Source organism: Malaya genurostris, chromosome 3 (genome assembly GCF_030247185.1).
Source record: "Malaya genurostris strain Urasoe2022 chromosome 3, Malgen_1.1, whole genome shotgun sequence".
Lineage (NCBI taxonomy): Eukaryota > Metazoa > Arthropoda > Insecta > Diptera > Culicidae > Malaya > Malaya genurostris.
This window is the reverse complement of record NC_080572.1, coordinates 180,725,791-180,737,911: the sequence shown is the minus strand read 5'-3', so window position 1 is coordinate 180,737,911 and position 12,121 is coordinate 180,725,791. Positions and strand designations below refer to the sequence as shown.

General features: G+C 35.8%; 1 protein-coding gene across 1 annotated transcript in view; it reads left to right on the top strand.

The window, feature by feature from the left end:
* The window catches only part of LOC131434407 (uncharacterized), a 1,178,250-nt gene that overhangs the window by 181,508 nt on the left and 984,621 nt on the right, over positions 1 to 12,121 (top strand). Inside the window, exon 2 of the mRNA XM_058601081.1 lies at positions 5,194 to 5,922. Coding sequence (XP_058457064.1) covers positions 5,194 to 5,922 — 729 coding nt within the window. The remainder of the gene's footprint in view (positions 1 to 5,193; positions 5,923 to 12,121) is intronic.

Sequence of the window (12,121 nt, the reverse complement as noted above, 5' to 3'; positions counted from 1 at the left end):
ATCGCTTCAACTGCGCACAAATTCTGAATAAATACACTTTCCACTAACAGTTTACGTCATTTTTACATATCGGTTTAGAAATTTATGTAGGGATATATCGTAACACATGCGAAAAACATCTAAACAATTTGCGAGCAGTTTCAACAAGACTGTCCCTTTTAGCTTTTTAATGGATTGTTTTGCTTTGACACTGCTGTCCTTCAATAATGACGGTGATAGATAAATAGAATCAAAGTTTCTTATTTTAATAACGAAATTAGTTGTCAATGAGAATTTCGTGTTGGATTGAAATATTGCTGGTTTGTGTCCAGAATATTCGCCAACTAAACACATTCCCTAAAAATAAGAGTTTTTTTCAGCACAGTAAATTCTAAATTTTAACTAATTTTATAGTTATTTTGGAAATTTTGTTGTTGAAATCAACTAATTCAAAAACAGTAATACGAATTAGGCGCAGAGCTAATTTCGGTCGTTCCGTGTGCTCGCTTCTTCTGTTCTACACTTTGTTTCTAGATTTTCTGCTTCTTGTATGTCTTCAGGTGATTTCGCCTCTGAATACGGTGGATCATTTTGACACTCGTTCCTGCTTTTTTGGCCAAATCACGTATTGACATTGATTTGTTCTTCATGATTACAGATACCACTTTCTGGTCCAGTTTCGGGTTGGAAGAACCGGGTTTTCTGCCTCTTCCTTGTAGCTCATCCAAAGAATAGTGTTCCCAAAACTTATTAATGATGGTTTTAACACTGACATATTGAATTCCAAACCGCTTCACCAATTTTCGCATAGTAATACCCTTCTCACTTAGCCATGTGTCCAAGACCTAAATTTTCACTTCCTTTTCAATACGCGTCATTTTGAAAACGCATAATTTCAACCGCACAAAGAAGTAAACAAACGAAAGCTGACTGCCAAACGCATAGCATGCTGTGATCTGAGCATAAAAAACCATCACAAATACATGCGTATAACACAAATGTGTGTGGATAGCTCACGGAACGACCGAAATTAGCTCTGCGCCTAATTCGTATTACTGTTTTTGAATTAGTTGATTTCAACAACAAAATTTCCAAAATAACTATAAAATTAGTTAAAATTGAGAATTTACTTTGCTGAAAAAAACTCTTATTTTTAGAGAATGTGTTTAGTTGGCGAATATTCTGGACACAAACCAGCAATATTTCAATCCAGTACGAAATTCTCATTGACAACAAATTTTGTTATTAAAATCAGAAAATTTGTTTCTATTTATCTATCACCATCATTACTGAAGGACAGGACAAAGAAAACAAAAATGAAATTGGTTTTATTAACATGTTTATTAGCTAAAAACTCATGAGAAGTGTCAAAGCAAAACAATCCATTAAAATGCTAAAAGGGACAGTCTTGTTGAAACTGCTCGCAAATTGTTTAGATGTTTTTCGCATGTGTTACGATATATCCCTACATAAATTTCTAAACCGATATGTAAAAATGACGTAAACTGTTAGTGGAAAGTGTATTTATTCAGAATTTGTGCGCAGTTGAAGCGATTGTGGGTAATAATGTTTTTACGCGAAACAGTGAAGTGAGTTTCGAATGTTGCACTCTAATTGTACACGGCAAATGATGTTTTTTTGTATCTTCTCATTCCGGGCTACGCCTTCCCGTGTACTACTATTCTTATACTATTATACTTGTATTCGGTTTTTGTTTTCCGAGTGCTCAAAGTTTTCAGTGAGAGAGTCGATTTCGCGAAGTCGAATGAAGAAAACAGCGATTTAGAAGTAAAATTTTCAAAAAGAAGTTTATGTTTCGCTTATGTCTTTTTCTCCAATACAACATCGTATTTATACCTGCAAATATAGAAAAGATAACCGCGACTGAAATTTTTTTCGGTAGTAGTGTGCCATCTAGTGGCTAGTAGTCATTACGGTGTTAACGAGCGCCATATAGCTGCTAATTGCAGAAACCAATTCAACCATTTATGTTGGTTAAAAACAACGTTTTATTTCTCTAATTCAACTAAAATATTAGTTGAATGGATATGAAGCGTGCCTTAGCTAAGAAATGACAGCACGTTTAATTGGTGAATTCAACTAAAAAAAATAGCCATTTCAACAAATATTTTATTATTATTAAGAGAATTAGAATTAAAAAATCTAAATTAGCAAAAGTAAGATTTTTTTAGTTGTCTCAAAAAATAACTAACTAAAATCAGAAAATCAACTAATTTTTTCGCCAAAATGCTAATTTCGGTCTTTCCGTGCTTATTTTCGATGAGTGGCGTAACCGACAAAACGTGTTGTGTTTTTTTTACCGCGCAAATTTTCCGGAGAGCTCAAGTTCGTTTGAAAGCTATTGTTAGGTCATTGATTAAGTTCAAAGATCAAATGGCTGTGACTTTTGGTTCCGGAGATATGATGGTATAAGTGATGTAACTGACATAACACGGTGTTTTGAGCGCAAAAATTGAGCGTAATCGGATGAGGTTCTGCCCGGCGGTTAAGGTATGAAATTTTTGGAAATTCACCATTGGGTCACCATATAGAAAGGCTAAACAATCACTGTGAAAACCGACTTTTGAACGGAAACCCGGAGGACTGATTGTCATATACCATTCGACTCTGCTCGACGAACTGAGCAAATGACTGTGTGTGTATGTATGTATGTGTGTATGTAACAAATAAAGTCACTCGATTTTCTCGGAGATGGCTGAACCGATTTTCACAAACTAAGATTCAAACGGAAGGTCTTTCGCTTCCCTAGATTGCTGTTGAATTTTATTCCAATCCGACTTCCGGCTCCGGAATTATAGGATGATATGAAATAAAAAATGAAAAAAATGTCACTCACTTTTCTCAGAGATTGCGTTACCGATTTTCACAAACTTAAATTCAATCGAAAGGTCTTATAGTCCCATAGATTGCTATTGAATTTTATTTTTATCCGATTTTCGGTTCCGGATTTGCAAGGCAATATGTGAAAATCTTCGAGAAAATGCGCACTCAACTTTTTTGGAAATTTCTCAACCGATTTTTACAAACTAAAATACAAATGAAAGGTCTTGAAATTTTTTAAAAAGTCCCCGAAAAGTTGATTCAGATCCAACTTCCGGTTCCAGCATTACAGTGCGATTAGTAAACATTTTCACTTTCATGAGTATTTTTTCACGAGAGATGGCGAAACGAGGTGCATATTTCCATAAAATTTACTGGTAAATTCATCTAATTGGCAAGGCATTGTTAGTTGGTGGCTATATAAATCTACTTTGGGTAACAGTGAAGAAAAGCTCGAAAAACGAAACTCACTTCGATTTCTCAGCAATGGTTAAACCGATTTTCACAAATCTTGATTAAAGTGTCTTAAAATATACTGTGCAATTTCATCCAGATCCGACTTCTGGTTCCGAAATCATACGGCAATGAGTATCAAAACTTTCAAACTGTTCAAAAAAATGGTTCAAAATCGGTACGCATCGGTACGTGCTGATACGGAAGAAGTAGAAAACGCACCCGCCTAGCACAAAGCGTGCTTTGTTTTTGTATAGCGTGCAGGATTGCCACATTTAAATCTATATTAACTTGATATAGCTGTTTACAAATCGAAAAGGTGATGGTAGTTTTTACCAAAGAAAGTTTTTGATTTTATTCAAGTTTGAAAAAAAAAATCTTGATAGAATCTTCTAGTGATGTTTTTGAAAAGATAAGCAATATGAGAGAGGCATCATTACACCACTAGGTGGATTAAAAAAGGTTTTTTTAGATTAGCATCACTCTTCTCATACAAAAAGACAACGCAAATGTCAAGCGCTTGGTTTGAGAAATAATGCCAAATATGTGACGTAAAAGCTTTTGTGAACTACTTAAATCAATGACACTATAATTCATTGGTGTCAAAAATGAGCCCGAATTATTGTCAGAAATTATTTTAATAAAAAGGTAAAAATTATTTTCTTGAGACTGTTATGATGAAAGAGAAAGGCATTATCACACCACTAGGTGGATTAAGAAGGGTTTTTTTTGTGTGGTACTACCTTCGTATTGCGAGCCTTATCTTACAATCTTGTTGGTTTTGAAATAAACCTTACCACTCCATTAGTGATCGCCTTTATCTTAGTTCATCAATCAGTAGAGCTAGCATGGATCAATTCGAAATTGATATAACAATCAATTATAAACGCCCTACATTCTGTGTTTCCTATGTGTAGGAACTAATAACTATAGGTTACCGCTTTCGATGCTGGATTCGGTACGGCAGTTTACAGTGGAGCTAAATCTTAGCGCCGCGGCCGCCATTTGCCCACAGACCTCGGTGTACGGTTTTGGTATGGTGTCACAAATTTCCTGTTTGCAGTCGACATACTTTACACTAGGTTCTTCAAAACGCGCAGGAAAACGGTCGCATTTGCCTCCACAACTCATAGTAAGATAATCTAAATTGGGTGCCGCCAATTTTTCCTGCCCGCCTCGGAAGACGCCGGCTGCCGCTGAAAGCCATGACTTGGATCGAAAATCGTGATAGAAATGTAATGAACGATTTGTTTATTTTATTATTACTTCTGAATAATAATTAAATTAAATTAAATTAATTCAATACAAGCGATCAGAGTGCGGCTTGAAGTGCCAGGTCTGGTATTTTTTTTTATTTCGGCTTTAAAAACGGCCACGTTTTAGCGCAGCTGGCCGGTCGCGCTTGTCCCGTTCGGGATATGACAGGTAAGAGCTAGTAATGACCCGAAGTTGTGTCGACACCGGCACCGGAGGAACTTGATAATTGATCCCGATTTTGTCAACGGGTTACGAATTGGCACGTTTCGATTTCGCCTCCGGATCTCCTTCAAATTGATCACGAACTGGTGCGGCGTGAAAAGTTTCGCGCCATTCACAGAGCGGTACAGCGAGTAAACAATTAGTACTTACTGTTAGCTACTACCGCGCCAAACCGAACCAGGACCGTATAAGGTCAGACTTTCGATTTCTATGTTCTCGGCGTTCGATCAATGGAATCGGAATTGGCGGGACAGGAATTTATGCTAGTTTGAAGGAAAATGCTTGATTTTCAATTGAATTCCACACATAAAGGTTAAATTGAAATTTCCTTGGCTGAGCTCACCTTATTAGTAACCCAATAAAATGTTTCAAGCGAGTTCCGTTTCTGAGTTGTAAACTCCAACGAATTAATTCCATACGTTTTCCTTCCATCTTTCACAGGTTACTCCCACCACTCGCCGTGCGAAATCCTTCGATGACAGCACGTGGAAAACGCATGACGGCGGGCGGCTGAATGCATCCTCCAAACTAACGGCCGTATCTTCGGTGACCCTATCGGCCCGCTATTCGGCAAACGACTCAAATACAGAGTCGTGTACAATCGCGGGAAACACCGTCAGTTGTGGGGGCGGTCTGGACGATATTCTGGTGATAGAAAGTGAAAGTGACCAGCACCCGGATCGGCCGCGTCACCAGCCCTATTCGAACTGTGGAACTCTGACCCGGGGAGAGGTGCGCAAGAGTCGTTCCAAAATGAAAAGCTACCTCAAACGGTGCAAGGATGCACTGATCGGCGCTCAACCGACGGAGGACACCTGTCCAATCACACACCACGAAGCGATTGTTCAGCATCAACAGTTCCAGTCGGTGGAGCCAGCCGTCCAAATACCGACCGCCAACTGGTACCTGGATGATCAGCTGTGCGAGATTCGATCGGAAGATAACCGAGAACCGTACTCGTCTTTTGCGTCGGCTAGACTGAAGGAACAGCTGGAAAGTGAAGAATATTATCAAAAGCATCCGGAACTGCATAATCCGGTAGTGCATCAGAGTGACAGTGTGGTGGTTTCGTTAGAGCAGCAACCACGTGGTGATTCGCGAAATGATGATATATTGAATTCCGTGAATGAAAATGGTGCCGTTGGCGGTCAAACTGAGCAGGAACCAGAGGTGAGTGTTTTTTCTAGTTATTTCACAGTTGCATAGAGAAAACGAAAACAGTTCGGTTGGGATCGATTGGGCAAACAGTGTAAGCAGTTTTAACAGTAAATTATTTGTTTTGACTTTGAATTTTTGATTCCATAAATTTAATTGATAAAGTTAACATAAAAATATTAAAAAAAAAACAAAGGAGGAGGGGTAAATAGTATTGTTTCGTTTTTTATTTCCATTATTGTACTACAATTCGTATTCGTACTGATCGATTGCGTCTTTTTTTGTTAGAAATCCGTTCCCGGGATTCTTTATCCAGATATTTTCTCACACACTTTTCTGTTTCTAAGACAAAACCTTACACCAGTCACTTACCCAAAGGGGTTGATCCTGTTGATTGCATCGTGAGATAGATGTTTTGAGAGTTACATGATAGTCAAAATTTCACTACCGATAAAGTACGCAGCGGCAGGCCCTACGAAGCTGAGCATAGTTAAAACCACATGAAATGGAGGATGAAACCGGAGTAAAATAGGGGAAGATGGCTTAAAACGCACCCCCGAGGCATAATACACCTTTTGCTTTTCTCAAAAGTTATAATTTTTTTCCACTGAAATTTTAATGAAACTGAAAGTCCGCCATAACAACAGATTATTATAAAATTTTGTTAGCGATGGTTCAATCATATCCGGAAAACTTAAAAAAAACCAGTTATGTCTCTGTAATAAGTAATTTGTGATGTTCCTTCCATAGTAATTTTCTGGGGTGAGGAAGGCGATTTCAATTTTGTAACCATTGAATTTCTTTGCCAGTCATTCGGGTTTCTAAAATTAGTTCTAATACAGACGATGTATTTGCAATTTCCTAGAAAAATCGTCAAATTTATCGTCTCATATTTTTGGGGGCAAAACGACTCGAATTGTGTGAGGCAAAATGCTCAAGAATTCGCTTACAACAATTATCCATAAGTTATCAATTTAATGAATAATAGTGAACAATCTTCCACCTGGCAAATATTTGGTCAACGAAAAGTCTAAAGCTTTCTTTAAAAAAGAAGAAGAAGCTTTATGAGGATGCATATTGCCCCGTGGTTGTCATGACCTTTAATCCGTTGTTTTGATGGATGTTTACCCGTTGTTTAAGATCATCTTGCCTCTATGTTCAGATAATCGTCACTTCGCGTAATTTAGAATGTATATTTTTCATGTTTTTTTCCACGATCGGGTGTCATGCCCCGCATATATTTCAATATACAATTTTTAAGGGTTTTAGAAAATAAGATATTTCATGTATTTTTCAATGTATTCAGCGAGTATTTGTACGTAATTTTGAGAAATAATGATTACGGAAGATTGTCATGCATGAAACTCTTCCGTGTTGTTCTTTATAGTTAAGATGTGGCTACATTTCCTTAGGGGGTGTTTTCTACCCCATCTACCCCTAAATGACATTAATAATAATACATAAAACAGTACTTTAGTATTTGAAGCTATCTACGTTACTATGGATTTTTTTTTGTTCCGTTTGTAGAGGTTTTACTTTTTAGTAAGTTAAAGACACTACGGAGCGTTACATGCGTTACTTTTTTTTAAAGTTATAGGCGTCACGAAGCGTTACATGCGTTACTCTTTTGTAAGTTATAGAATTGGCGTGCGTTACTTTTTTCTAAGTTATTTTCGTTACGAAGCATTGCATTACGAAGCATGAGTTACTTTTTTTGTGAATTATAGATGTTATGATTTGCGATAATTTTTATTAAGTTATACGCGTTACGGAGTGTTACGAAGCGTTACTTTTTGGTAAGTAATAGGTGTTACGAAGCGTTACATGCGTTATTTTTTTGTAAGTTATAGGCGTTACAAAGCGTTATATGCGTTACTTTTTAGTAAGTTATAGGCGTTAGGAGCGTTGCTTTTTTGAGTTATAAGCGTAACAAAGCGTTACATGCGTTACTTTTTGAAAGTTATAGGCGTTCTTGTAAGTTATAGACATTGCATGCCTTACTTTTTTCTAAGTTGTAGACGTTACGAAGCATTGCATTACGAAGCATGCGTTACTTATTTTGTGAATTATAGATGTCATGAAGCATTACATGCGATAATTTTTATTATGTTATACGCGTTACGGAGTTTTACGAAGCGTTACTTATTTGTAAGTAACAGGTGTTACGAAGCGTTACATGCGTTACTTTTGTGTAAGTTATAGGCATTACGAAGCGTTACTTTTTCGTAAGTTATAGGCGTTACAGAGTGTTACATGCGTTACATTTTTTAAAGTTATTGGCGTTACGAAGCGTTACATGCGTTACTTTTTTGAAAGTTATAGACGTTACGAAGCGTTAACAGCGTTACTTTTTTGAAAGTTATAGGCGTTCTTGTAAGTTATAGACATTGCATGCCGTACTCTTCTGTAAGTTGTAGACGTTACGAAGCATTGCATTACGAAGTATGCGTTACTTTTTTGCAAGGTTGCTGATCCTATCAATGAAACATTACTCGTGAACTATTCTCTTCACCGGCGATGCTCTACCCGTGCGGCGAGCAGTTTGTATATATTCCGTGTCTGCTTTATTCATTCTTTCCTTCCACTCAGAGAATTGAACCGCTTGGCAAAGCAAGCAAGCATCTTATATGCACTATGTTGGCTCACAGTGAGTTCGTTTTGAAGCATTTAGGTAGAAAGCTATTCGGTGGTGATGATGACTCGCGTTGAGTCGAATTTTCTACTCACGGTGATTCGTTCTCTGCGACGTATGGCAGTACAACTGAATGACCGCCCAGGATAAAATTTTATTCCTGTATAAAGCTTATAAGAAAGATGTCGAATCTTTTTGAATTGTCTTCACTGCACATTTCTTCGGTGTTTGCTATACTTCAATCGTGATTTGTAGCGTTAGGGACAACTTTGATACCTGCCAGAATATGTTATTGATTAATCATCAAACTGTAAAAGGTTATTAATGGAGCGTTTTTGTGTGTCGTAAATATGTAACTTTCACTCCTATTCCGTAGTTCTATAATAAATTCATTTTGTGTTTCGATCGAGTTCGACTTTTCCAAACAAATTATACCTCATTCGAAATGCCAAATTGGTATTTTTCATTCGGTCGAATGTAGGGTTGTTTATTATGCCTGAGAAGTAATAGTCCCAAATTTTTGTCAATTATTATTGTTTCTCATGATCGTGAAACTATTTATATACCGATTACAAAGCCATTCGACGATCGTTACCTTAATAATTATAAACATATGTGATGACACTAATAATTGCTTTTAATTTCATGTTAATCATTCATAATATACTAATAGTATTTGTATTGACTTCGAGACAAGTGGTATCGAACCAAGTCAACTACCAAAAAGATTGAGACCAACTTTGATGATAAACACTATCAGTTCGTACAAATACTAGAAGAACCATAAACACCAAATAATTCCGTCACATTCAATATACAGGGCGTTAGAGCTACAATATAATAGAAACTAAAACCGAAATAGAACTTCTATAATTTTGTATAAGGCACTAATTTGGAGGCCAACATAAGATTTTACTGAAGAATGATATTTCTATTATTATCAAAAACAAACAAACTCTCTACAGTTACTTGTTGGAAACTGTGCCATGGATAATCGTGCAATGAAGGCCTTCCGCAGTTTCCAATAACGAAATAAATATCTAAAAATCAAGTATCATACAATCAAACACAACAAAATTATCTGTCTCGTGACATTAGTGACGTTAAATAAAGTGGAATTAAATGCATATTTTTTTTCTTGATCCTATATTCTCCTACTATCTCCTGATTATGTGATAACAGAATTAAATTTCATTTGGACTCTTTGTATGTGATCCTTGAAGTATTCAAGTAAAAATTTTTTTGCTCAACATAGTTTTAAGGTAAATAATACAATGAGTAGTTTCAAAACTGAATGTGTGATATGAGTAACAAAAATTCTAGATCGCACTATCTGACAAATCGATAAACCACGCGGATTGTGTTATTTTTCAAATTGAAATCGTTTCCTCTGTAATATGAATATTGTAAAATGTTATGAAATTGAATTTACAATTTCTTCTAGCGGAGGTTCTTTTAAAAAAAAAAGCTAAACCGATCCCTTCGGGAGTCAATTGTAGAACATTTTATTTTCAATAAATTTTTGACAGCAATATCAGATTGTAATCTTAATTTGATTTCAGCTCATCAATTTCTCAACTGATATCACATTACGTTATTATTTTGCTGTTTGCTTTTGGGAAAAAAACTTACGAGGCAATAGTTTTGTGAAACTCCAAAAATGATAATATTAAATGCAAAAATTTAATGAATGCATTAAAATAGGACTAAGTTAATAAGGCGATACAAAAATGCAAAAGTAAATTTCAATGGAACATCTATTCCTCCAATTTTATGTTGCGTTTTACAAAATGCTTCGACATCCTGTGGCAGTTGGCCGGAACCACAACCGTGATTCTCAATTTAAAAGTCTTAATTTCCTGATCGTAGTACAGTTATTCTAATCGATAATTTGCGTAGATGTATGGTAAAAGATGCTGAATGAGTATTTAGTTAATAATGACTATTTCTTTGTTAGCCATTCTTCTTAATTGCTTTGATTTTTGCAGAGCAAGCAGTTACATGGCGTCTCAGTAGGTTCAAACGTTGTGGAAAACCCTGCACTCCTATTACTTCTATAAATCAAATCTATGCGAAGAAGCGTTAAATTGTGTTTAATATAATAAAAACATGAGAAAATAAATCATCTCTGGAATTAAAAGATTAGACTTGCCTCTATAATCAATATTCAGAATATATTTTTGTCACTCTATTAGCATTGCATATTGATATTGCGTATTGGACTTGATCATTCATAATCATTTGTGATTTTAAAAAATATCACTGTAGATATTTCAATCACTTTTCAAAATCATAAATAAAATAAATATCAAACCAACCCGAAAGAGAATCAAAAGTGGTGCTACAGTTATATTTTCCAGTTATAATTCCTTTTATTTTATTTCTTATATAAGCCATATAAACTGCAAAATTTTTACTTTACAAAAGTGATTGTCCTCAGATGATTCAACTCCAGCTTTTTTAAAATCTATCTGCCATTACTTGCCGCAAAATGTCAACAGCACGGAGTACGACGTGAGAATAGTATTCGGTGAAATCTGAATAAACTGTTTCATTAGTTTTATTGCAGTAGGAAGTACATTATATGTACATTAGTATACGATTTTAAACGACGTTTTGAAGTGGACTATCAGTTTTATTTATCAGTTTAATTTTTATCCAACCCAATCGTTTCGCCATCTTCCAATGATAAGTAATGATATTACGTTTAAAGTTTTCCAAGCTAATTTGTGATGTTCAACGCACACTTTTTATCAGGGCAATATCTACGAGACAATTGAACTAAACAAAATAAAAAATTGCTTCCATCGCATCGCTAATTTTTGTCTTCAATTTTTTTCGTACACATTTTGACTCGCTGGCATTTTGACTCGCAGTGAGTCAAAAATTGACTCAATGTAAGCGCTATTCGTGCCTGATGATATCTGCTCTTGAAATGGTAGAGAATGGCTCACGGCGGAATAGCAACAAGCATGAAAAAGCAAAATCTCTTCTCTCTTGCGAGTCGCTCAGGCAGTCACATATTAAGCAAAGCTTTTGCCTCGTCCGGCATTACATGCTTTGCTGTCTCCGTTCTTGAATCGTTCGCAGGCGATGAACGTTAATGAGTTGCGTGAGGCGAATTTCAGCAACCCTGCTTTTTTGTGAATTATAGATGTCATGAAGCATTACTTGCGTTAAGTTTTATTAAGTTATACGTGTTACGGAGTGTTACGAAGCGTTACTTTTTTGTAAGTACTTTTTTGTAAGTTAGAGGCATTACGAAGTGGTACATTCTTATGAGTTATAAACATTACGAAGCGTTACATGCGTTACTTTTTTGTAAGTTGTTGGTGTTACGAAGCATTGCATTACGAAGCATGCGTAACTTTTTTTCGTGAATTGTAGATGTCATGAAGAATTACATGCGATAATTTTTATTAAGTTATACGCGTTACGGAGTTTTACGAAGTGTTACTTTTTTGTAAGTAATAGGTGCTAAGAAGCGTTACATGCGTTACTTTTTTGTAAGTTAAAGACTTTCTTATGAGTTATATACATTAAGAAGCGGTAAATGCGTTACTTTCTTGTAAGCTATAGAAT